This window comes from Mus caroli, chromosome 1 (genome assembly GCF_900094665.2).
Source record: "Mus caroli chromosome 1, CAROLI_EIJ_v1.1, whole genome shotgun sequence".
Taxonomy (NCBI): Eukaryota; Metazoa; Chordata; class Mammalia; order Rodentia; family Muridae; genus Mus; species Mus caroli.
The window spans coordinates 168,649,858-168,676,042 of record NC_034570.1 but is presented as its reverse complement, the minus strand read 5'-3'; the positions used below and the strand labels follow the sequence as shown (position 1 = coordinate 168,676,042).

The 26,185-nt window shown below is 42.5% G+C and overlaps 1 protein-coding gene across 7 annotated transcripts in view; it reads right to left on the bottom strand.

The window, feature by feature from the left end:
• Window positions 1-26,185, bottom strand: part of Kif26b (kinesin family member 26B) — a 396,540-nt gene that overhangs the window by 122,416 nt on the left and 247,939 nt on the right. Inside the window, exon 1 of one of the 7 annotated variants that reach the window (XM_029479391.1) lies at window positions 8,598-8,660. The exons of the other annotated variants lie outside the window; for them this stretch is intronic. Within the exon in view, the coding sequence (XP_029335251.1) occupies window positions 8,598-8,617 (20 nt within the window). The 5' untranslated portion in view covers window positions 8,618-8,660. Of the gene's footprint in view, window positions 1-8,597; window positions 8,661-26,185 lie in introns of those variants that run through there. 7 annotated transcript variants of the gene reach the window in all.

The window sequence follows — 26,185 nt, the reverse complement described above, 5'->3', positions numbered from 1 at the left end:
GGGGGGGGGTCGGGGGACTTTTGGGATAGCATTGGAAATGTAATTGAGGAAAATATGTAATAAAAAATATTAAAAATTTTAAAAAAAGAAGTGTATTTGTGAGCTGATGATGGTCATCGGAGAACTCAACTCATCAAGGGGTAGGGAGTAGAGTGCTCAGCCCCAGACTGGACATCTATGTACTAATCCCTCCCCAAAGCTTGGGAACCATAAAGAAGGAAGTAGGAAGATGGCAAGAGTCAGAGATTGATGAGGGTAGGATTGGAAACGTGTCTCCTGGACATGACAGGACAGCTGTACTTGTGAATTCACAGCAGCTGTGGTTGCCTGCACAAGTTCAAACCAGTCAATAGAATAGAGGGAGAAGGGGCTCATGAGCCCCCACCCATAACTGAAGATTGATGGGCAACTGATGGTTTCTGGGGGAGGGGAAGTCCATATTTTTTAAGGGTATGGCTCCTGGTAGGTAATCCACAGTGTACTGTGTATATAAAAGTATATATAGACAACTTAAATTTGAGTTGACAGGTTATTAAAAGCCAAAGAAGTGAAGAGAAAATTGGGCGGCGGAGGAGGAAAGAGATGGTGTAACTGAGTGGAATACAATGAATCAAAATACAATGTATGGAATTCTTAAAGGTTCAGTGAAAATATTCTTTAATGGAATGATGCCTGGTACCTAGTAGATATTAAACAAATACTTAAAGAATAAATAAATGAATGGGTCTTTCATTTGTTCTTAATGCTTGCTGGCTTCCAGGTGATGATGGTAATATGTTATTTTCTAGGCTATCACATTCACAGAATGAATGTAATAATTGTGTTCATTATAATTAATTTTCTGCATCATTATTAATCTGTGTCCAACATGTGTTTTGCCAGGCCTTTGGGAGTGAGATTTTCTTCTTAAGTTATCTGTTGACACAAATATGCCTCTGGGCTCCCTGTGAATCTGTGCTTTGCAAAGTTAATTCTAAAAGTCAATTTGATTAGATGATTGTTTTTTCCATTTCTGACCTTTAGCAAGGAAACCACTTGCTGCCAGTCTAGCAGGAGAGGGCATTCTCTCTTTTCTCCAGAGGACATCAAGTTCATGTCTCTGGCTTCTTCCTGGGGTAGTTTTCAGAGCAGAGGGATGCCCTGAGAAGTCACCCATAACTAGCCTGTAGTTTATTTTATGAAAGCATAGTCTTTTTCCTCAAAATTATATATTCTTTCTGTACATGTTCTTGAGACAGAGTTTTACTATGTATAGCCTCACCCAAGACACTCCCTCCTCGAGCCTCTATCTCCTCAGTTATGGGATCACAGGTGTGCAGCACCATGCTAGGATCATAGGCATGTGTTACTATGATGAGATTATGGGCCTGCAGGACTATGCTGGGATCGTAGGCATGCAGCACTCTGCCTACTAAACCCTTGACAGTCATGCTCTTGGGCATGTTCTCATTAGACTGTGGAATAATGACAATAATTCAATTCGAATCCTATTCTGCATTTCCTGAGAAATAAGCCAAATACTTATTTTTACCATTTTCTTCTCTACTGGATGCTTAAAACTTCTAAAAATAAAACCAGTATAGATAGATGTTCTACAATAATCCAGAAAGCTCTCCAGCACAAGCCACCATTGCCAACTTCACTTGGAAATAAGTTTCTATAGTTTGTAAGTTAAAAGCTCTCTCTCTCTCTCTCTCTCTCTCTCTCTCTCTCTCTCTCTCTCTCTCTCTCTCATCACTTTGTTAGGCAACTTCCTGTTGCTCTTTTAAGCTTCCTTTTCTTGTTCCTCACAAATATCATTTATACACACATCCTTTAAGCTCCTGGAAAGTAAAGCTAATATGCCTGTTCAAGTATTTATCCTATGGGTGCCAAGGGCTTTATGGCCCTTTCTGAATGAAAGAATGCCTGCACCAAGCCTGGAGAGATGTCACCTACACAGCGCTTGCCTCACAAGCATGTGTACTTGAGTTCAAATCCCAGAACTCACATAAGAAACCAAGCATGGTGGCACACACTTTCCATCTCCGCAACAATGAGATGGGAGGCAGAGGCAGGTGGATCACTGGAAGCTTGCTGGACAGCTAGACTAGCTTAGTTAGGAAACCCCAGGCCAGAGAAACTTATTCTTAAACAAAAGGTAAGGGTCATCTGAGGAACAGATGCCTGAGACTTATACACACAGAGAAGGAGCTAGAGAGAAATGGGGAGAGGGAGGAGAGGGAGAGAGGAGAGGGTGGGGCAGAGGGAGAGGGGAGAAGAGAGAGAGAGGGAGAAGGGAGAGGACAGAGAGAGGAGAGAGAAGGGAGACAGACAGGGAGAAGGAGAGGGAGAATCATGAAGAGATCCAAGAATGTTTAAGAGTGTGCTCTTTTACTTTAGTTCCCTAGAATCCTGCTCTTTAGAGAACACATGAGCTGTAAGGATACTCTTAGGGTTAAGATGATTCTCCTCTGCAGCCACTGTGATGCTCAGCTTGCTATGAGATGCTCAGCTTACTATGAGAAGTATCCAAATCATCATCCCACACTTGAGGTGCTTTAGAAGGCTCATTGGGATCTCTCCCCCCTATTGTGGGGTTTTTCAAGTGCAGAGAGCATGCTGACAACAACCATGAGAAGACAGGATGACCCACAGAGTGCTGTGCAGTCCTGGGCTTTATCTACAGTTTCCCTGGATACAACTTCAGGCCTTTTCCAGTGATCCCAGGTCAACTACACTCATTTTCCTGTTCTCTCTCATACACAGCTTTCTCCTCCATCCCCCTTTTCCAAAGAAAGGATTTTTAGAAATGGCTATCCTATCTTCAGATATACTAGTATGGCCAATTATCTTATAATTAAAAAATGATCATCCCCTGTCAATCATAAAAACATATGATATAACCACAGGGCCGAATCTCTTCTTATGTTCCCTCTTTATGGACTCATGATCTACTGTTTCCGATCAGCTGTAAGGATATGGTGTGATTTTGAGTTTTGTTCTTGATATGTGATAACTCAGGTCTTCCATGTTTCCCAAAGGCTGTGTGTGAAAGGCTTGGGTAAGGCGATACAGCCTTAAGAAGGAGGGACCTAGAGGAAGAAGTGAGAGCACAGGGGTGTGCTCTAAAGGGGAGATCAGAATCTCGTCCTCCTTTCCTTCTCTTTGCTTTGTAGCCACCGTGAAGCAAGTGTCCATTTTGTTCTCCCTGTGACGATGTTGTGTTTTGTCACAGGCCCAAAGTGACATGGATTGAAACTCTGAAAAACTCCATGGATCATAGTTTAGCTCTCGTCCTTTTAAGTTTATTTCTACCAGAGTTTTTGTCACAGTGGCATAGAGCTGCTGTGGCACAATTGCTCTTTGTCATTATTATGATGCTCTGTTTAATGTGATCTGTCACTAAACACTGCCTAACCTGTGAATCTGCACAATATTTAGTTCTAATCACCACGAGATATGCCTAAGGTCATACAGTGCCAGACACTCTCAGGCCAGTGTGGGTAAACAGAAACTCATGGTAATTCCACTTGAGAAAGGCATTCCTTCCCAGATACCTCCCTGCCTCATCCTTCTAGACTCTCTATTCAAAGACAATTCATTCTCTACTTCTGTGTGTCTGAGAGTGTTCTGCTAGAAATACGCCTCCCTTGTAAGGAGTTCTCGGTGGCTGACTGCCGTGGCAGAGTCAGCTCCTGTCTCGGTCATCCTTTTCCTGGGCTCACTTTCCAATCCCAGGACCCTTACAAAATGCTTAAAGTACACTAGATGCCCAGTTAGTGTCCTTACACTGAGGTCTGCTTCCCAGCTTGCATTTGATCCATAGACCTAGATTTTAATATCAAATGATTGACTTGATCTATATTAAGATACTGAGAGTTTTAGTAATGATGCCACAGAAATGGAAATTTCTATAGATTTAGCCAAAAGCTAAAAAAAGTTGGCTACAATTTTTCCTTACTACCCAGATTCACCCCAAGTGTCACATGGTTAATTTTGGGCACACAGTAAACCAATACAGAGAGAGAGAGAGAGAGAGAGAGAGAGTACCCACACAAACACACAAAACACCCAGTAGGCTGAAGACAGCAGTGTGGAGAGTAGCCAGTATTCAGTCTGGCCTTCCTCCCAGCCCCCATCCTCCAGCTTCCTTTCTCAGTATCTGGCAGGGAACTTTTGTTTTCAGCTGAAGAGGATGTGCAAATGACAGCCTGGGCTATCGAGCTTATTACCTAAACAGAGACCTTACATATTTATGAGCTGACATCTTGGATTTGTGGATTTGTGGGATTCCTCCCTGTCCCTTAAGCAGAGAAAGGCCTTGCAGACTTGTGGCTTCACTACACACATCCACCCAGCACCCAGATATGGCAGGTGGCTCATTTGTGGAGATATCCAGGGTCAAAAGAACGTGAAAACGAAGTTTCACAGCCTGCTGTTTTGAACCTGATCCACAGAGCCCTCGCCCTGCTGGCAAAGGCAGTTACCTGTAGACGGATATGAGCATCTGCATCCCTACCGAGTGGTCCATAAAGCAAAGCACACACGTGTACACTGTACAGGGCTCCCTGGACCATCTTGTGGCTTTATATCAGGACTGGCCCCAGGAACCATCCGTTCCTGCCAAACATGTTTTTGGTTTTGTTTTTTCCTGAAAGAAGATTTTCTTCGGGACAATGGACTTTTACAGTAAGGAAGAAGTCCGTTTCATCATAAACCTGAGCTCACACAGTGTTGTGGGAAACCACAAGCCCAATCTGTGGAGAACGGGTGGCTCCTGCTTTGGTCCCCAAGGCTGGGCTCAAAAAGGGTGGACAATCAGGTCTCACTCTCCTTAGTGGTGGACAGTCCTACACAGAAACAAACACAGGCAGAGGCGAAGGAGCTCTTGGCTACAGCAAAGACTCAACAAAGCAGGGATCCAGAGTTGTGCTTGTCAAACTCAAAAATCTTTGCTCCTCTATCGACTAGACTCTTCCTTGATGAAGATTTGGGGAAGTAGGTAAGGAACATTTTTGGTACCCTGGACCTTTTGCTTTCTTTGTCTCTTTTAAGATTTTGTTTTTGCTTTTGTTTTTGTTTTACGCTAATTTTATGTGTATCTATGAGTGTTCTACCTGCATGTATGGCTGTGAACAGAGTACATTCCTGGTACTTGCAGAAGTCAGAAAAGGGCATGGGATTCCTTGGAACTGGAATTACAAGCTTAAAGATGCTAAGCAATTTACAGATTAGGAGCTCAGGTGGAGGTGATAAATAGAAGTTATACAACTTAGCAGTTACCTAGCAGCAGCTCTTCCACTGAGTGACAGTGGGAATGCCCAGCCTGTGTCCTGTGGCTGCATGTGGCCCTGGAGAGTTTCGAATGCAAAATCATGAACCTGCTTAAACCATCATGTGTTTGCATTTTATTTTGGTTACTTTATTGCACATTTCCTGAGGAAGATACTTTTAGGTGACGATGTTGTGTTTCAATGTCAAAAGGTTGGGCAGGTCTAGGGGGAAAAAAAGTAACATTTTCCTCTGATCAGGAAAACTTCTACAGCCATTTCCCATGAGTCAAATTTTCTCTTCTTACAAGTCTAACACTATGAAATTTTAAGGTAACGTATGCAAGTATAGTATATACATTTGTTGTGTACGACAAAGATGTGCTCGCAGCGAGGACTATCGCAACTGAGCTGATCCATGTGTATCATCTCACATATCTACTGGGGATCCCACTTCAAATCCACTCTTAGCACTTTTAAGGAATTTTAAGGAATACAGTATGTTGCTATTAAATGTAATTATTCTCCAAATCTATCAAAGATGTGTTTCCTACCTGAAGTCTCTCTGAGGGACTAGGTAAGAAAGTGAGGTTAAAAATAGATGTTCTCTCTGCCTGGATGGGCTCTGCAGCCAGACCTACCAGGGACTTGGGGTTTTCTGCAGGGTGGGTGGTATGGAAGAGAAACAGATCTTATGAGGAGGAAAAGTACTAGGGGCTGCAAAAATAAGGAGGATCAGCTGAGACAGAACAAGAATTAGAACGCAGATCATATGTGTGCCATACGAGAAACAAGGAGGTCGCCATGGCCACCCTGATCTTCAGAGATGAGACTCTCAGGCCACACTTCCTGAGAACCCTTCTTTACAGAATGGAAGCTGTTACCTAGGAGAATGCCAGGACAGACAAAAGTACTCACACAGCAAATGGAGAGAGCCGACAGTGCATCTTAAGCAAGCTTTCCTGGCAGAACTTTGGACCCCGATGTGAGCTTTGTCCCACCTGTGAGGTTCTGGTAAGTGTAAGACTTCTAACCTTCTAGTATGACCAGTGTAGACCTTCTCAGCTCTTCATAAAACTATACTATACTTGAGGGTCCTCAGGAACACCTAACCTCTTCCTCTTTTTCTTTCTCCCTCACCTTAATTCTTTTTTTTTTTTTTTTAATTGCTCAGCAGTTTTCCTGATGCCAATCACTGGCCTCTCAGACTGCTTGCAGATATCAGCATATCTGGCCTTTTTCCTCATTCACCACTAAAGCTGCCCTCTACCCTCCACTAAAGCCCTGTCCTTGGCTGCTCATCTTTCTCCCTTAATAGGACAGAGAGGGTCCAGGGGGACTTGAGGCCTTTCTTTTTTTCCCCCACAAGGAACACTTCTGAGGCACCAAGAGGTATGGACCAGGGAGGAAATGTAGACAGGGATGCATGCTCTTTTTAAGATGAGCAGGCACGTGAAAGGTTGCTCGCTCCTTACTGTCCTTTCTATCTCTGGAGAAAGCAAATTCTTTCCCCCCAAATCCAAAAGTGTTAAGAAATAATCCCTCCCCACTCATCAGGAAGGTTGCAATTGATACCTACCTACCTACCTTTATGGGGACCCAAAACAAGTATAGTGACTCGAGTGTGGGTAAGAAAAAATCTCTCAAGTCTGACTCTGCCTTTTTCTTTTAAATGTTTAATGATGTTCCCTTTCCCTGCATGCCTTGCTCCAGGTTCTCCCCCACCCCCCACCAAACCTCTTCCAGATGCATGAGTCTACCAGAGTTCATATAAACCAGAAACCCAAACAAAACAGCTCCCAGAGCTCAAAGCCTTTCCTCTTGCGGCCAACCACTTTATGCACCGAGGCGCTCACGTGATGCTGCCAACATGTGTTTTCTGTCTCAGATTCCCCTTGATAACAAAGGACATATTTTAAAAGGCGTGGTCCTAGGTAGATTTGGCTGGCAAGAATCACAGGCTAGTCCAGGGATTCAGTTTGGCTTCCGGCTGATTCCCCTCAGGAGCTCAGAGACTCATGATAACGTTATGTGCCGATTAATAAAGTTAGCACCACTTTGGGTCAGGTCTGATCTCATTCTGCTGCTCGCAGAACTGATTTAATATTCAGGAATCAACTGAGCTCATTCAGGCCTTGACTGACAGAGCTGCGGGTTGCTTTTTTACAGTACCCTCTGTCCAGGACCGGGCTGGGTATGTTCCCAGAGCATCTAGAGAAGGGGATTTCATGATGGTCCAAGATTCGGAGGAAAGTGTGGGGTAGGAGACAATCAGGGAGGGCAGGCAGGTGGAGGGGGAGTAGCTCTGCCTGGGGTTGTATCCAAAAAGGCAGAGAAGTCATAACAGCCGTCTTAGAAAAGCCTCTTCCAGATCCACGCAGCTTCAAGTGGGCAGAAATAGTTACTGCTACCGAAGGGACTGTAAGGGGACAGTTACAACTGTCTGTAAATCAAAAAAGCAAAACCAAAAAAAATCCTCTACTGAAAGCATCCATGCTCAAGTGATTTATAATGGTAAAGATCTCCAATAAAAGACTATGTGTTAATCTAGAGAGCTTAAGTGGCTCTTCTCACACAGAATTGACCTTGCTTCATATGTGAGAAAAATGCAAATCCTGTCTTTAACTTTTAGATCTTTTTTGTCTCTGCGACAGTAAACTGATTTGGGTTTTCATGTTTCTTGGTAACTGAGGTACTTGAATCAAATTCTAGCACATACAGAAAGATGGACGAGCTCTCACACGGCTGACTCTTACCTCACCAGTATCCTGCAGCCCAGACCCCGTCCGCTAGAACAGGGAGGGGTCCGTCTCAGGCAAAGCTGAAGCCCAGGGAGATTCAGTCAGCACTGAACCTTAGGTTTTCTTTTTATCAATCTTGCATCTATGTAGCTAGAAAGAATCTGCTCTGAAAGCCATAGGCTAACTTCATTTTCATGACCCTGTGAAGAGTACGCATTTCAATTCCATCTTTGATTCTAAAAGGTGTCGATGTCAAAGATTTTCACAACTCTTGAATAAGTCTCCTTACAGGGATGACTACCAGTGCAAAATCCTGATTCACTTCCTTCCTATTCTATTCTCATCCTCCGGAGCACATTTGCAGATTCTGTGCCAATAGTTTGTATGTCTGTGATAGGGCTGTTATGTATTCAGAACGCCTAATTGCATAAGGAGAAAGCACACAGAAATCTGAACCCGCCTAAACTTCTTAGCCATAGTTTTTGCACATTTGGGTTTCATTCTTCTCTAAGGAAATTCTCTGAGAAAGTTAGAATTAAAAAGCAAAGCACACAAGACAGAGCATGTAACTAGAGGAATATACACAAGTGCATTCATTACTCACACCGCTGGCCAATCCATCATCACTGATAAATCATGGCTAAAGAGCCAAGCGCAGAATCCGTCTCTTCGCAACTGCTAATAAATAGCTTCTCTCAAGTGTCTCCTGCAGATCTGGGGCCATCTCGGGAGGAAGTGAGAGTGTGCTGAGGTGCAGAAGAAGCTGGGAAATTCTAAAATCCATGGGGGTCTGGGAACTTTCACAGCAGACCCTGCTACAGCATTCCTGTGATTCCAGCCTCTGGCTAAGCCAAGACCCTGGCCTCTCTGAGCTCCCAGCTACCCTCCTGGTGCAGGTCAATCCCTGCTCCAACATTGCATTGCCCTCCAAGAACACTGCATGGATGGGATGCAAGAGGAGCTGCCTGAAATGCTGCCAGTCTCTGCAAGCAAGCTCACTCTTTCCCCAGAGCACGCTGCACCAGGATCTCGGTCTGCTGCTATCTCAGAGAGCCAGCGAGGGAGGGGCAGAGGCAGGCAGGCAGGCAGGCAGGCAGGGAGGGGCTTGGAGAGAGAGAGAGAGAGAGAGAGAGAGAGAGAGAGAGAGAGAGAGAGAGAGAGAGAGCACTTTACAGAAAGAGCAGCCGAAAAACACTTGCTGCAACTCTTCCTTAGCCCATAGTAGCTCAGGAATCTTCTGAACAAGACTCTTGGAAAACAGACCACCAAAACCAAGTATTCAAAATCTTTAATTACATACCCATGTACATGTTGAGTCATGTGTGTTCAGACAGAGCCGACCAGACCAAGGTTCTGTGCATATGTGTGAGACTCTATGGGAGAACATTTATAGACATACACAGATGTGGGTCCCCAGGGGAGAAAGAGCTACAGGCACAGATTTCATTAGTGAGTAGAGGTGACCAGGCTCACAGTTAACCTGTCTTAAAAATTGTTCAAATGCTGCTGGTAATGGAAATGCATGCAGAGAAGAGCAGCCTCCTGCCTCAGACTTTGTCTTCGACTCGGCTTTTCCCTGCTGGGTTCTCCCCCTGAAGTAGTTGACAGAAAGAGTGCAGAAGCCAAGCAAAGGTCACACTGAAATACTTAACTTACTGCTGTTCTTCACTGAGTGACTATGGCTACTCAGGATGTTCCACCCATCGGCAAGGCACTGAGTAGACCTGCAGGAAAGACTGGCCCTGAGCAGGTACTTGGAGACATGGTGTGTGTGTGGGGTCGGGGGAGGTACATGCACACACAAGTGAGTGTTTCAGACTGGAAGGTGGATGAGACCGGAGGGACTGGCAGGGGTGGGAACAGGAGGGGATGCCTTGGTGATCCAGGTAAGGAGAACCAGCAGGTTGGTTCCCAGGGGTCTTTACTACTCTCTCTTCCATGACAAGACATCCCTTCCTTGTGTTTCCATGTGTCCTCACAGTACTGCCTTAGGAACCACTAGTGGCAATGTGTTAGAACTCTGAATCCCTGGACCTTCTCCAAATTCTGAATAGCTTCCAGAGACTGGACTTGAGACTTTAACAAAGCTCTGTCAGTGATCCCCAGGTAGGCTAGAGCCGGCAGACTCTTCTCAGTGTTCAGTAAATGGGTGAATGAATCAGTTCATGGTGAGGGTGTCTAATGGGACTCCTGTGGGAATGTGGACATTTAGAAAGGTGAAGTCCCCAAACCTGAGCAGGAATGGTCAAGAGCCATGAAGGACATCATGGGGTGGACAAAGAGCTCTTGTGATGGGACACACAAACGCTCAGAGGGCACGTGTTCCTCCTGTGCTGTAGTATGGATGGAGTGTCCTCAAAGGCCCAGCCGTTCAGGGCTTGCTTCTCAGCTTGGTTTCACTGGGAGGTGGTAGATGCTTCAGGTAGGTAGGATCTGGTGGAGGCTTTAATCACTGAGGTGTACCCTCAAGCAGAACTGAAGACTCTGTGCTCTACTCTTACTCCTTTCTCTCTGGGTCATGAGGCAAAGAGGCCTCCTCCATCCCGTTCTTCCACTGTGATGTATTCTAATGCCATGGATCCACCTGGTCTCAGCCTACCACCTCCACAGCCAGGGGCCAACTCAAGCAAATTCTTCTTTTTAAGTTAATTGATTTGGGGCATTTGTTACAGTAATGGAATACTAACACATTGCCTGGAATGCTCTTGTTGCCCAAGCAAATCACCTTTAACTGTTTAAGTCACATCCTCTGAAAACCATTCCAACTCTCCCAGAGGTAACTGTGTTACTCTCTTCCTGTTTGTATTTCTCACTGCAAACGACTTTTTGCCCTGCAGTTACTGGTTGGTAGATTTCATGCCTAGTTAATGACGTGAACTATTTCTGTAGGCCAGATGATCTGACGGTCGTCAATATATGTCACAAGTTCTGGATTCAAGTAGACCCTGGATATTTATTTGAAAAGTGAAACTTAAGATAGTATCTTATGTTGATATTGGTCAAGCAGTTGGTGCATAGGTGTTGGCTTTGTTATGTATCTTGGAACTGGGCATCTGTCAATATTCACGTATTATTTTGCATGTTTGATTCTTTTCACAGTAAAGAAAACATTTTAAGTGAATCCTAATGTCTGAAGTTTGGGAGAGGTATGACTTAGCAGAAAATAAAAAGTAAACATTGCAAAGAGTTCATCTATGCAGATGGTTAATAAAATAAAAAAAAAAAAGGAAAAAAAGAAAATGAGCAAAACCAAAGAAATTGCTGGGCATGGTGGTGCACGCCTTTAATCCCAGCACTCGGGAGGCAGAGGCAGGCGGATTTCTGAGTTCGAGGCCAGCCTGGTCTACTGAGTGAGTTCCAGGACAGCCAGGGCTATACAGAGAAACCCTGTCTTGTAAAACCAAAATAATAATAATAAAAAAATTAAAACCAAAGAAACTGTCAGAATGAGGTGCACTTGGCAGGACATCAGTCCGGCCAAGCTGCTTTTTGATGGCTGGTGGATGGGCCCAAAGCAATGGCCTAATGGCTTGATGTGGAAGGAGACTTGCAATGAGTCTCTGGAGAAGGCTGAAATAATCGGCAGAAAACAAGATCTCCCATTTGCTCTGTTTAAAGAGATGGAAAGACTCACACATTAAAAGTTAGAAAACACATTAATATAATAACCGAGCAAATGACTCTATGGAGTAGTGAAGGGAAAGAGACTTTAAACACTATTTTATAGTTTATAAACTATTCCTGTTGGTATCAACTGGAACTAGGACCACTGACAGGCTATATGATCCAGGAGAGTCAGCATGTTTGTTCATGGTCCTACAGTCAGCAATGGGATCTGGAGCCCAGTTTTCCTCCTTCAGTGTGCCACATTGTCTACTGGACCAAATGTAGACCTTAAATATAAAAATAGCTGTTTAGCCTGGTGAAACAGAAGGACATGGACGCTGCTGACAGAATTTCTCTGGAAGCACATTGTTCTACTTATCAAAACACTGAGCAAGGAACATCTCAGAAGCTTGGAACTAGGAATCTCCTCTTCCTATCTCTAGAAGTAAGGACTGGACGGACCATCAGATGCCGCCAGCGCTCTCCACTCTCCTGTGGACACCAGGACTCCAAGGAGTCCCACACAGTGGACGTGCAGTGTCCTTCCGGATCTGTCTTCAAGAGAGAGGACTTGTTGCCTGCTGCTGGGCAGCCAGCCTTCTACTCTCAGCCTTTTTAAAATTTGCTTCAGCTGAAGAAAACCACAGAAAGTAGTAAAGAACTGGCCTCCCCCGAGTGACCCTTACACTAGGACCAGTGACGATGGCAAGAGAAGAGCCAGCAGCCATCCAGCATTTTGACGAGGAAGGAAGGATCCATTTTCATGGCTTTGACACTTTGGTCTCACCAGAGGTGTGAGTGGAAACTGGAAATTGCTGCTAATGAGTCTTGAACAGAGAAGCCAGCAGCTAAGGTACTGGGCCATGCAAGCTTTAGACAGTCCCCATGGGGTTAAAGAACCTTAGTGGGGTCTGCTTGATTTTCCCTCTGTTCAGTCCTCTCTCTTTAATCCTGGGTAATCATCTTCAACAACTCTACACACACACACACACACACACACACACACACGCACACATGCCCAACTCCATTTGAGCGCTGGCTTCCAGAGAATTCAACCTGGCACCTCCCAAGTGTGCTTCTTTGTTGGAGACTCATTCGCAGCAAGTTCCAGTTTCCACACCTCTCTGGTGAGACCAAAGTGTCAAAGCCATGAAAATGGATTCTTCCCTCCTCATCAAAATGCTGGGCCACTGATCTTATCTCCAAATGCCTCTCTCATCCAGTAGAACCCAGAGGCCACGGAAACCAGGGCCTTCTGGAGGGGAGGGACCTAGAACTCATTCTCCCTCCCATGTGGTCCCATTTCTAAAAGAATAACCTTACTGTTATGGAGTTGGTATGTTGAAAATCTTGTAAGATTTTATTTGACATGCACGCTGTTGTTTATTTTTTAAGGCACTGGTTCTGGTGTCCCCATAGCTGTCTCCCATTTGTGACATCCTTTGGTGTTTTCATTGTCCTCACAAGACACCAGAAAAGTAGAATAATAACATGGTTCTTAAGACCATACACTAATTTGGGGAAATAGATCAACTTGCATATAAAGATAAAAACCATAATATAGATTAAAGAAGAGATGCCTTACAGGCTAACTTCTGGTTCATTGGACAGAGAGGGAGCCTACAAATGGTGATGGAATTAAGAATCATTTCCAGGAGGAGTTTGGACAAATTATTAGTTCACAGGGCTACCAGGAGGATCTGAGATGGATAGCCTTAAAACAAACAAACAAAAAAGCAAGCAAGCAAGCAAACAAACAGCTTTCAGTCAGATGAACCAAGTTCTTTGACTGAAATTTGCTGATCTCTCTTCTCCCTGCTCCCAACACACAGTAGTGTTTGTGAGGAAGGCAGACTTGGAGCATTAGTAGTCAGTGTATCTAATTTTGTATATTCCCCAAGCCATATAAAGTGGTATTCTGAGTAATGGGGTGAAAGGAACACACTAGTTCTGAAACTCTAGGGCACACTCTCTACTCTCTATAGAATATATGTATTCATTCACAAGGAAGATGGTCTAATGGTTACCAAATAGTCAAAAATTACGAAAAGCCTCTAAAATAACCATATCTAAATTACCTACACAACTTGCCTGTGGGAAGTGCTAGGAGTATAGAAAGCCATAATCATTTAAAAGCATCAACTAAAATGAATCACACATGTTCTGTAAAGATGTAAGGGCAGTGTAGAAGCAGGTTTGTATTACTTGATATGCCTGTGTACCACATCTATGTAATTTATAAGTGATTAGATTTAGTGATCACATTTTAATCCTTGTTATTTAGAAAAGAATGAATGAATGAAGGGATGCTACAGATTGACAGCTGTACATAATAGCTTATATATAGCTCTTCATGTTTTCAAAACTTCAATTGATTACTAATATAGAGCTGAAGTTAGTTGATGAGAAAACTGAAGCCCAGTAATTATACACTGTAGGTAGGCATTATGGATGTTTACTGTAAGCTTTCCTTTCCTGCCAACCTGCCTGCCTTCCTTCCTTCCTTCCTCTCTTCCTCCTTTCCTTCTCCTACAACATTGTGTATTATTGTGAAATAATTACCTTTCCAAAGTTCAGGCACGGTGTAGTTTATCTTTTAGAAGGAAATCAAGGGTTTGTTCACTTTAAATTTGACAGTTTTTGTTATACTCTCTGTGCCCCATTTTTTTAAACCTCATTACAAAATGGTACTGGGCCTGAATACCACTATGAGTTTAACTGAAAGGGAGAGAAGAGAAAGGGAAGGATAGGAAAGAGGGAGAAATGGGGGAAAGTTGTACAGAATGAAGCCATATGTGCCTAGAAACAAAAGGAGCAGGGATAGGCAGAAAACTATCCCCATTCAAACATGGTGCAGGGCCCCACCCTTTCCCCTAGCTGCAGCCCCTGACTTCCTGTCCCTGCCCTCACTTGACCTACTTGCTAAGAAGATGCAACAGTTCTGAAATATATAGCTCTTATATATAGCTCTTCATGTTTTCAAAACTTCAATTGATTACTAATATAGAGCTGAAGTTAGTTGATGAGAAAACTGAAGCCCAGTAATTATACACTGTAGGTAGGCATTATGGCGAGCTGATGTCTCATCAAGTAGCACCTAAGGATCTGAGACCAGGGCTGGAGCAGAGTGGGCCTCTCTTCCTTGGGAAGCCCCGACTTGGCCCCTGGATGTGCAACACAACCTTCTACAGAAAGCTTTGGGTAGTGCTGCCAGCAAAGAACCAGACAGGCTCAGCAGGTTAGTTGGGGTGGAGAAACAGACTTCGTAGGAAAATGGATCCTATGATATCAAATCCCATAGGAGAGCCACACTGGCCTTGGAAAAGCTAGCAGATCTTCACAGGGAACACATATTCAAAAAGTCACAAGGCATGACAGCCACCCTGTAGACAGCCATGAATAAAATGTCAAGTTCTAGAGCCAAGCCCATTGGTTTTCAACATGCCCACTACCACCCAGTTTCCTTTCATGGATAGAAATCATCCTTCAGAGACAGGCTGGGATGCCCTTGATCTCCACTCTGGCAGGCTTAAGAGAGGGTTTTCATCTCTCTCAAAAGAACTGAGGAATCTCTCCCTACAGCGAGAGAACAGACCTCTTTTGTTGAAAACAATCAGACCATCAAACGCTTCTTTAAAAAAACTAAAAGGTCAAAACTTCTAATGTTCAGTTAGATCTTTATGGGGAAAGGAAGTGCTTTCAAGAACATAAATGCTAAATTTGGGACATGTTAATATCTTAGAAGCTCTCTTGTTATGCATGGTGGCTTGACTATACACAGGGAGTGGCAAGACCTTGGCCCTTCAAATAACTATGAGAGCTTCATTCCTACTCTGTATGGACAAATATGTGCAAAGCCTGTACGTTAAATGTGTTCACGAGAAGACCTGATACATGAACAGCTAGCTGTAATTTCCAAAAGACAAACTGGAAACTGTATGTGTAATTTAAAAAAAAAATTATTCCATTAGCATTTCTTTCTATTAATATAGATAGTTTTTTCATGGAGGTCTCTCAAGGCAAGAGGGGGCTGGGACTCACTGCTGCTCTTTGGTTTCAGTCTATGCCGCTTTTCTTTATCTAGAGACATCTTATCTACAATTATAGCTATCATAAATTTTAAATCTCCAGTTGGAAGATGTGATGAAATCATGCTAAATTGACCACTCCAGTCATGTAGTGCTAAGACAGTAAGGGGAAGTTCTATCTCATCAGAAAGGCAGTATCTTGTCTGCCCACCTGTCTGGTGTTTGTTTCTCTAAAGTGCATGCCATCCGTCAGTTTATATGATAACTTTATACGGCACATGACCCCTGTCTAGAGGATGATACACACGTGCAGCTGGTGTCCTGTGAATGTACAGCAGTGTGCTCAGTACCAAAATATCAGGACAGCATGGGTGCACAATGAAGCAACTGCCTGGACCTAAAGACAGAAGTGTCTCAGAGCCAGATTTAGCAAAAGGCTCAACAACCCTCTGTCTGTGTGTTGATAAAGGACTTACTTCTGGCTGCCAAATGCCTCTAAATGTGTGGCTAGTCTTAGAAAAAAAAATGCAGTTGTTTACCCTTCAGCTCACACAGTCTCATTTTCATGTGAATTTTCACTACTGGCATGAATAGCAAGTATCCTTCATTTAAAAGATGCTCTGTGGATCAAAACTATTTCCAGGATACCTGAGCTCTCCTGATACCCTGCTAAAGCAGGCTTCTGATTTCCTTTTACATGTAACCAAAGAACAGGAACAAATTTAACCCAACTGCTTTGAGGGAGTCGTATAACAAGGAACTCAGACCCACCATTAGGCTAAACTAGGTTCAAAACTCTTACTTGACTGAGAACAAATAAGTACCGCAGAATATAAATAGTCCTTACGCTACGTGGGCCCAGTGCCAAGGGCTGCATATATACCCATTTACTTCATCTGCATTACAGCTTCATGATGTCTATAATGGTATTTTCCTTATTCTACAGATAAGAAAATAGGGATAAAAAGATATTAAGAGCTTTCCTTCAGGTCACATAAGTGGCAAAGCCAAGACTTAGTAATCCCAGAGTCCTAAAAGTTGCACCAGACCAGACCGTGAGTCATCTCAGACTGTCTCCTGTAACCATGGAATCTGTCTTTGTCTATGAAATGGGAAAATGGTGGTACCAATCTCATAAAGTTGTCAGAATGTCTAGAAAAAGCATCCGACAGTGCCTGCAGCACCACAGTGCCTAGTAACATCTTGACTGTGTTGTAACTATCCCTCCCCAGTATTCTGCCTGCATGAGACTCAATTACGCACCCTCTAGGAAGATCTGCAAAATTGCTTTGCACGGCCTGCCTGCCTCTCTGGTCTCTGGCACTCGGATTGCTGAATCCTAGGCTGGAGAAGATGGTGCCTCTTTGTTTATCATGGATGGGGAAGCATTTTCTATATCTAGCATGCTGCTCGGTTACTAGGGAGCAGACCTGCTGAAGGGAGGAAGTTTCACCTTTATCCTCACTCTGACCCCTAAACATGACACGACAACCCATCACATTCGTACTCAGCACCTTGACACCCGAGGCCCCTGCCCAACACTACAGAATTCCTTTTCTAATTTGGAGGTTATGTTTTACATTGGCAGAGATCCAGCCCTTGCCCTGGTAGAGTCTGAGGACTACATGAGGTGCTGTGTCTTAGACCTTCTTCTGAGGGTTTGGAAGGAACCCTAGGTTGGGGTTTGACAAGTGACTGGCAAGAGTTGGAGCTGTGCTTGCCAGTTTTGCTCTAGGCACTGAGCGTGTTAACACGGGTTACACCAGGTGCTGTTCATAGGTTACTTACAACAAACCCAGTTTCCAGCCTATCATTTGGATTATACAGCGTCACGAGTTTTGTGCTTTACAGAGAGCAGCATGATTTTTAAACTGGGGAAACTCAGAATGAATGTGTGTTGAAGACCTGCAAAGGAACCTTGGTATCAGGATATGCGCTAAATGACCAATCTGACCGTTCCCAATCAAAGCAGAACCTTCTAAAGCTGCAGAGTGGGGCAGATGTTATTCCCACTGCCCTGCCAATCAAGCTCACAGGAATGAGACCAATGTCCTAGCAAGGTGCTCTTCTTGTGTAGTTGTCCAAAGGAAAGCCAGCAACTTTTATCCTCAAGAATCACAAACTGAAAGGAATATCTTTGCATGCTCCACAAACCCAGAAATGGATGTCTAGGATGCTGGAAACTCCTGCTGATCCTAACAAGAGTTGGAGCTGTCTGTACTTCAGTTGACGGCAAGAACTACTCTGTCTCACAAACAAGGGATGTTTTGTGTGTGTGTGTGTGTGTGTGTGTGTGTGTGTGTGTGTGTGTGTGTGAACATATGGTTCATGTGTGTATGTATGTGTGTGGGTGTGCTTACTAAGGTTTGTATGTGGAGAATAAAGGACAGTTTGTAAGAGTTGGTTCTTTCTGTCCACTATATAGGTTCTGGGGAATCAGACAGTTCATCAGACCTGGCAGGAGGCATCTTTACCCACTGTGCCATGTCACCAGCCTCCAAGGTGAGCATCTGAAGTCTACAGGGTAGAAAAGAAAATATAGTCTCCTCAGGGAATGACCCTGGCTCAGCCAATCCTGAGCCAAATCCAGAAAGAAGCATGAGAAAGTAACCCCTGCATCTTCCAGTTCATTTACTTTGCAGCTTTGTATTGAGGTTTTAAAACGCCCAAATGAATTTTGACATGGAATTAGGACAGAATGTCCAACAACTTTTGAAATGGTCCCGGATGCATTTCTACCACTCTGTACTATGTATTTATGTACAGCATTACTCATGGTATTGATGGTTATAAAGTCAAAGTATCAATCAACTCCGAAAATCATTGATCCTGTGTCCTGCAGTATCAAACACTCAGTCAAGATTTATCCTTTTATGCAAGAATAAGTGTACTCACTTACTAGTATGAAATTTTGCCTTCATAAATAATAAAATTATTGTGCATATCAAAATATTTAAAATAACTGTATTGATGAATTATTATTACGCAGTAAACATTTGGTTTGCTTACCTGTATTATATACCTATGCATTTGGGGTTGTACCAAAAGGTGCTGGGCAAACTGTCATTAGTGAAAAAGCTTAAGAGGCCCTATTTTAGCTTACCTGTTGCTTTCTGCAGGTCGTGCAGTATATCTAGGCTGGTTTAAACTTCTCCATACTCAGAGGGTGTTGGATAAACCCTGATGATGTTTGTACAGTGTCTCTCCAAGGAAGTGCCCACTCCATGTGCACACATGTGAACATACACTGCCTTTATGTTAATGCTCTTGGGTTTTTAATATGGGTCAGTGCTGAGGACACAGAGAATCACCCCCCAGCTTGTAGCCTTCACACACCTTTCTCTTTGAGCAAGAGTAACAGAAGCCATTGACTGACAGTAAAATAAAAGAGATTTGAAATTACAACTCAGACAAGATGCACGCAAAGTTCTTTGGGCAACCTGTTCCCTCATGACTGCCAGGAAGTCTGATTTTTCTTAAAGGACACCTGCTAACAAACCACTTCCCTTCCAACCCATACAAACACAACTTTGCATCTTCTCTTCACCAGCACGCCACACCCTTTACTATGGGATGCAAAAGGAGGAACGAAAGTCAGTAGAAGAAATATTGGAAGGTAATGGAGGAGAGAGAGGGAAAAGCAGCCTTGCTCTCTTCCCCAGAGCATCTCAGATTTTTCACTGTGAGGTGTTTGGTGGGTTGAGACTAGCCTTTCTCAAAGGCAGCTTAGAAAGGCAGCTGGTAAAATATTTGGAAGCCCTAAGCTGAAAGAAAGCAAAAGAATAATGACTATATTATTCAAAGGAAGAAAAACTGAAAGTCCATGGAGATTTAAACACACACACACACACACACTCATATGATAAGGTTGGCAGTGTCTGTGTCTTTCTCTCCTTTCTTGCTTTTTTTCAGATTTGTTGTGGGTAAGCAGACTCTGATATGGTCCATTAACTCTATTTCATCATATTATTCCCCAACTCTGTTCAAGGAAGCTCTCTGCTAGTAGACTAAGTGATAACATCCCACTAGCTTCTAATTAAGCACAGGAGGCAATAACCTTGATAACAGGGGCAAATCCCATTACTCAGGTTACTGAGAAGTCTCTAGTTCCTTTCTCAGGATCTCTGACTGCACTGAAGTAAACTTGCTTGAACACATTAGAATACAATTGTCATGCCAAGCAACATAAGCCAAAATTGGAAAGTATATATACATAATATATATATATATATATATAATGTATATATACATTATATATATATATATATATATATACACACACACACACACACACACATACATACATATGTGTGTGTCTCTGTGTGTGTGCCTCTTCTATTTTCACATTACACATATATGGTATACATACAGGGGAAGGAAGTGTCTAGGGAGAGTGAAGGGGGAACAGGGAAAATAATGGTATAAGAAAGGCAAACTACTGTATGTTTTCTCTATGAGGAATGAATATATAGGCACACACGCACACACACACACACATATATATATATATATACACATATATATATATATATTCATAAATATAACACAGTACCAGATTGGATACTAGTAAGTGGGGAGGAAAGGTAAGAGAGGGGATAGGGTGAAGAAGAAACCTAAGCATGGTGTAGTGGATATTCCTGGTTGTCAACCTGCTATATCTGGAATGAACTCTAATCCAGAATTGGAAGGTTCACCAGTGATCCTAATCTGAAGGCTGGAGATACAAGTTTCTGACCTGGATCTTAGTATGGAAATCTTGAGGCACAGAGGCTATGAATCCCAGAAGTTTAAGACAGGGAGATCTCTGAGTTCAAGGTCAAAGCAAGTCCCAGATCCAGGAGTGGTGGCACACACCTATAATCTGGGCCAGGCCTTCTGCTGAATACCTACATAAGGACATTGGAAGAAGAAAGATTTGCTCTCTCTCTTCTTCACCTGCTAGCTTTGTGAGACTGAGCAGCTGCTAGATCCTTGGCCTTCCATTCACAGCTCCTGCTGACCATTGTTGGGGAGTTAGACTACAGACTGTAAGTCATCAACAAATTCCCTTACTGTATAAAGACTACCCATAAGTTCTGTGACTAGAGAACCCTGACTAATACACATGGCAACAAACACGTGGATAAGACGTCACAGTGGACCTCTCATTCTGTATGTTATCCAAAGGGTTAATAAAAAACATTAGACCATAAAGTATATCAGACAGTTTGTCACCCCCTCCCTCTGTGCCCAGGAAGACTTCCATAAAGGAAAGAGATCTACTTGGAAATGAAAAGATATGGTTTATGAGTAACGATGATTTGGGAATGTTGAAATCTCTGTAAATTACATACACCATCACATTTTTTTTTGAGATGGGGATAATATGAGAAAATGACTGTTTTCAAAATGCTTCACCCAAGTCCTGCTTTTTATCTGGTAATTGAAAATCACACCTGAATCAACACATTATTGTAATTACCTCCATTCTTGTCCCACAGTCAGCGGTCAAAAACATGTTCCTGAGGCATGCATAGCGTATGGCCATAGGCGAGGTATTAATTCACACCAGAGGAGTAGGCAACATCCAAGGTGCTTTGTTCAAGAGTACACACCAGGGGGATTGGCTAGTTAGCCCTGAATGTGTCCAGGTGTCAGGATCACCTACCTTCAAAATATTATCAGAGATCCATTGGGATGTTTTGTTAGAGCAGGGAACACTGATGTAGAAATTTCTTTGTGGTCAGAAAGGATACTCTAGAATGCAGTTAGCCCTCTGGCATTTGTTGACATTTCTTTAATGAGCCAACAAGTGGTCAATGTCAGTAAATGTCCCAACATGTACTTGGAAATAACTAAGGACACTATGCCATAACTTAGCAAGTGTTTGACATCGGGGATCTTAAACTTCCCTGCTCTTGGCTCCTTTTCACCAAAGAAATGGTTATGCGACCCCAGGTACATAGGCATGTAAGATACATCTACAATCAAAGATTTTCAGCAATAGGTCATAGAATTATTTTAAAGCAATTATTTGGTACAAGTTTACTATTTATTAAAGACAAAAGTAAATTCCCATACTAACAGGACGGCCAAGGTCGTTCATATGGGCTGTTATTTGATATTGTAGCATATACAGCATACTCAATGCTTCTAGGACGTCATAAATATTTTTATTTTATAATTGTCAGTGCTGAGGACACCACTTCACATAAATGCCTAGTACAGATGACAGAAGTGACATTTTAGAAATGGCTGGAGCTTCAGTCCAAATTCCAGGCCAGAATTCAGTTGATGATTGTTTTGTAATAGGACTCAAGCCAGCAGCTCAAACAGAATTTTTTTTATTGATGATGATGATGATGATACAGATACATGTAGAAGCCAGAGGTCAGCCTTGGGTACCCTCAAGTAGCCTCCACATTTTTTTTTCTGTGAGGGACTGATTTGGGGCTTTGCTGACTAGGCTAGGCTGTTTGGCCAGCCAGCCCAGAATTCTGCTTGCCTCAGCCCCCTCACTGCTGAAATTACAACTGCATGTACCACACCCAGCCTTCCAGGAAGTGAGCTCTGGCATTGCAAGCCAGATGGCTTGCCCAGAACAAAATGTATACACTGTGTTAGGACCAAGGCTGTGGGGAACTTGTACAATGAAATATGGTCAGGAGCTATGAGAAAGCCTTGATTCATTATAAATTTGGTTTTGAATCAATTTTTATGCCATTGCCCATTCAGACATCTTTTATTTTTGCCAAATTTTTTGCAACCCCCCACATTTTCTTGTGGAATCCCATATGGAGTTGAACCCTGTTTAAGGAGCTGTAGTCTAAAGATTAGCATAGTAAAAATTAAACAATAATAGTTTCTATGGTTTGAATGTGTCTTTTGAAGTTCACATGTTAGAAACATACTTTCCAAAGTAACAACAGAGAAGCAGGGCCTGCAAAAGCAGAGTAGGTCAGAGGCCATGAGACATCTGCCTTTCAGAGGTAAGTCTGTCTGCCTCAAGGGCATTATCTTGCTTTTCTGTCTTCTGCCATATTATGGCAAGAAAGTCCTTATGTAGAATAGTAGTCAGGGTTCTCTAGAGGAACAGAATGTGTGTGTGTGTGTGTGTGTGTGTGTGTGTGTGTGTGTGCATGCACGTTCATTTTTCCATGTCCTTTATATGGGCTGCCAGCAGAAGCTGTGGCCCAGATTAAAGGTGGATCTTCCCACCTCAAAAGATCTGGATTTAGGGTGGGTCTCCCCACTTCAAATGAGTTAATTAGGAAAAATCCTTTACAGGTGTTCCCAGCCACTTGTGTTTTAGTTAATTCCAGATGTAGTCAAGTTGAAAACTAAGAATAGCCAGCACATGTGGGCCACTGTCCTTGGACTTAACCAGTTTCCAGAACTGTAAGAAATAAATCTCTATTCTGTATAAACTGCCCATCCTAGGTTCTTTGATGGCTGGCACAAAATGAACTAAGACAGTGTATAGGGCTTCAGCCATGTTCTAGGGTATATACAAATGTGGACTTGCCACATATTCCTTGTTAACTGACTTTTTATTGTTAAAATGTCTTCATTAATCTTTAATGATGGTTCTTATCTTGCCTTATAGTAATTTTCTTCATTAATATAGCTATACAGCCTACTTTATTGGATACTTACAGGATGTATCTTTTTTTTTCTGTTTTTTATTCTCAACTTCTCTGGGTTCTACACTTTAAGCTGCACCATTTATGAAGAGTACACAATTAGATTTTATTTTTAAGTATAAGCAGAAAATTGTATTTTAATTGGAGTGTTTAGTTGCTTTCCATACCTTCCATTTTAGAATTGTTTTCTGCTAGTCTACTTATATCCTTTTCTCTTTTCTCATCTTTGCAGTTTTTACATTAACCAAGTATTTTCTGTTTTATTTCACCTTCTACATACAATATTTTATTCATTACTCTACAGCTTACATTATGGGCCCTGAAATTACTATAGTCTAGCACAATTCCAACTTTAGACACACTCAAATATTGCTATGGCTTATAATGTTTTAATTTTATTTAACTCTCTTCTTTTTGTATGGCTTTGGTCCTAAACCTATTGCTACATAAACAAAAGATCCCGTTTTGTTGTTTTACATGATCAAAATTTATTTCTACTTGCCAGTAAATTTTCTCAATATTTTATTCTATAAGTTTCCAACAGCAATGTGAGAGGAATTCAACAGTGAGTGCCCATAAACCTCATTTAAATTTCTTAAATTGTGTTCTAACCTTAGATAGGACCTTATCATCCCCAACTCTCATTCTTGTAGCCCCTGAGAGCCACCTTCCCTCCAGCCCCTCTGATCCTCCTACTCTTAAGTTGATAGCTTCTTGTATTGATCATTACTGTCACATGGATATAGATATGTATGCACAAGTGCATGGATACAAACTGCTGAGTCCATTTTTGTTGTTTGCCCAAATACAGTTTTAGGGCTGACCACTCCACGTTGGACAAGTAATAAGGGGGCTCACCCCTGAGAAGAGCTAATCCCACTTCTCCCGGAAGCCATCAGCACCCTGTAGCTCTTTATCTAGGGGGTGGGACTATGCAAAAATTCCCCTTCTGTGTTAATATGCCCGTCAACATTGGCATCCTTCTGGTCTCGCTTATGCAGCCCTTTGGAGGAGAGACAGCTTTACTGCAGACTCTCTCATGTTCTGATTCCTGTAATCTTTCTGCCCCATCTTCTGGGATGTTTCCTGAGCTGTGATGTAGACTCACATAAGGAGCTTTTCTGCATGCTTTTTCACCTACCTCCTCATGCCTTCAAACAACCATCAACACACATTTTATTTCCAATGTTTTCCAGCCCTGCAAATTTTCACCCTATCTGTCACTTGATTCTTCCCGAGTGTGTGGGACCATCTTTCCCTTCTGTGTCATTCCTGTTCCTATTTCATTTAGGGTTGCTCTACTAGCAGTGGATTCCTGAAATTGTTGGTTTAAGGTGTCCTAATTTCACTTCAAGTGTTGACAAATACTTCGGTCATACTTCTGTGTGTCTGGCAGTCAGCAGTACACCCCACAGAACATGCCCGTCACATCCTATTGTCTCAGCATCTACCACTTCTGCTGGGAAGCAAGTGATCAGTCCCATGTTGTTTCCATGAAAACAGTGTTATCTCCTAAATGCTGTATTGATTATCCCCTTTGGCTTTTGTCTTCATCAGGCTTAGTTATGCTTGCTATAGTCTTTTACATATGGCTCTGGAGATGATAGGCAAGGCTTCCTGAATTTATCTTCTGGTGGTTTTGACCAGCTTTTGGGAATATCACTTCTGTATTGGTCTCACCTTCTATTTCCCAGACTTTGGCTCCATGTTTGAATGTGGAGAAAAGTATGACCCATGTGCCTTTTATGCTTCTTGTCAAATTTCCATCCTTTTTGCTCAATGCATTTACATGAATATAATCACTGGTCTATCTTCCATTTCACCAGTTTCATCTTATACTAAATTTAAGATGTGTGTCTAGTGATTTCCCACTAACCACTGGTTTGTTTTTTTTTGTTTGTTTGTTTGTTTGTTTTGGTTCCAAAATTACCAATTTGCTTGTTTGTCTTTAAAAATCAAACAAAACCCAAACAAACAAAAAACCAGATGCCAGGTTTCTGGTGAAATTCCTCACTCTACCATTTATTATCTTGAACACATCAATCATAGACACTCAAAAGTTTATGTCATTCAATTGGGTAACTTAGGTCTTTTTCTAGTGCCTGTTTTGGGATTTCTAGCTGGTATACTTGCTAATTTAATTGAAAATAAAACTACAAAGATACAAGCAGCCTCCATGAGACTGACTGACTCAAGCCAACCCAATACTATCATAGCGAGTCTAGGGATCAATTTCAGGTTCTTCGTCAGCAACTGTCTTTATCTGCTAAGGCCCTGGAGTGTAAAACGGGTTTTACAGTTTTAATGAAAGTTTTAATGAAAACTACTGTGGAAATGCCTAGAAGGGCAGGGCTGTGCTACTTCACCAATTTTATGAAGTGGACTACATCACTTTCTATCAGATGGTTAACACACATTCTTGCATATACTTTAATGTGGTTAATATGGTACAATCCTTCCTTCCTTCCTTCCTTCCTTCCTTCCTTCCTTCCTTCCTTCCTTCCTTATTTTACATACAAGGCTTTAAAAAGGAAAACCCACAGTTCCTCCAACCTCAAATCATGAGAAGCCAGTCATATTCCCCAGAGTAACTGCAAGCAACCACGTGGGCACAAGTCACTTGGAAAACCCTACTTTGCTTCCCAAGTCATTGTGAACCTGTCCTGGCCACAGTAATTGTATCCTTTTCTCTGACTTTTCCATCTTTGTTTTCCTTTTAAAGACATATAAAGTGTTATAGCTTGGCTAATTCTTAACTTACTTTCCCCTATACACTTAAATGCACACATATAGAAACTAAGGCTACTGAAGACACTCTAGGTCACCCCCTACCCTCCCACCAAAGTCAACAACTGACACTCTATTTAAGATAACTGGATCTCTCTCTCTCTCTCTCTCTCTCTCTCTCTCTCTCTCTCTCTCTCTCTCTCTCTCTC